General features: G+C 39.1%; 1 protein-coding gene across 1 annotated transcript in view; it reads right to left on the bottom strand.

Moving 5' to 3' along the window:
- Positions 1-585: 585 nt before the first annotated feature.
- The window catches only part of LOC107081164 (serine/arginine repetitive matrix protein 2-like), a gene marked incomplete at both ends in the record, with an annotated part of 3594 nt that continues 3066 nt past the window's right edge, over positions 586-1113 (bottom strand). Inside the window, one exon of the mRNA XM_015369363.1 lies at positions 586-720. Coding sequence (XP_015224849.1) covers positions 586-720 — 135 coding nt within the window. The remainder of the gene's footprint in view (positions 721-1113) is intronic.

Genomic DNA, 1113 nt, shown 5'->3' with positions numbered 1-1113 from the left:
CTGTGACTCCATCCTGGAGAGAAATATCAGCTGTGCTGCTGCCATCAACACCTTTGTTTCTAGATGTTGGAGCTTGGCCTGTTTTCCAATGTAGTCCTGTTTCTCTGACTGACTAACTGGATGTGATATAAAAAAAAAATGATCTGAATCTGATGTAGAACAGTTTTAGTGGCTCGCTGGAGCAGGCCGAGCTGCCATTGTGGAACAAAGCTAAGACTCTAGCTAATGTGCTAATTAGCCTTGTAAAGCTAAAGCTTGCGTTTCCTTTTCCGGAAGACGGGGTTAACAGCCAGACCATGAGGCTGCTGTGGGTGATGTTTCTGAGGCTGTAGCAGCCCTGATTTTAAACCGGGGCTCTGTGACCATTCTAGCGTCCCTTCCAGCCACAACGGGTTTAGCGCTAGCTTAACAGCATGTGGTCATAAAGCTAACTGTACACAAACTGATCCTGTCCCTAAAACGTTTCCACAGATCCATCAGAGAGGGACCATTAAAACTTCCCAAATGAACCATGGAGATGTTCCGATCCAGAGAGAGGAGTCCTGGAATCAGCGGTTCAGAGATTAGAAAGGAAATCAAAATTACACTGATGTTGAAGTTGATGACTTTTTGTTCTCGAATGGCGGCTCCTCCGAAGAGTTTTCCATCGTCTTCTTCGTCTGAAACGTGAGGTAGGGCCACAGGAAGCTCTCCTGTGCTGTCTGCAATCATCTTGCATTTCTGAAACAGAGAAAGTTTAAACCACTTCATCATTTTTCCACAGTCTGAGATTTTCAAACTTGTTAGCTTTTCACTATTAGCTGAAGAAAATTTATTTTTCTCTATTAGTAGCATAACATATATATATATATATATATATATATATATATATATATATATATATATATATATATATATATATGTATACACTATTTTTTTTGCATCATTGTTTAGTATTAGTATTTAGCATCACTGTCAACATCATTGTTTTGCATTACTGTTTAGTTTCAGTTGTTAGCATAACTCTGTAGCCTCATTTTTTACATCATTGTTTAGCTTGTTAGCATCACCGTTAAGCATTACTGTTAACATTCACTTGTTAGCATCACCGTTTAGCATTACTGTTAACCTTCA

Source organism: Cyprinodon variegatus, unplaced genomic scaffold (assembly GCF_000732505.1).
Source record: "Cyprinodon variegatus isolate N-32 unplaced genomic scaffold, C_variegatus-1.0 Scaffold3203, whole genome shotgun sequence".
NCBI lineage: Eukaryota > Metazoa > Chordata > Actinopteri > Cyprinodontiformes > Cyprinodontidae > Cyprinodon > Cyprinodon variegatus.
Note: the sequence above shows the minus strand (reverse complement) of the source record. Positions and strands in the feature narration are given on the sequence as shown.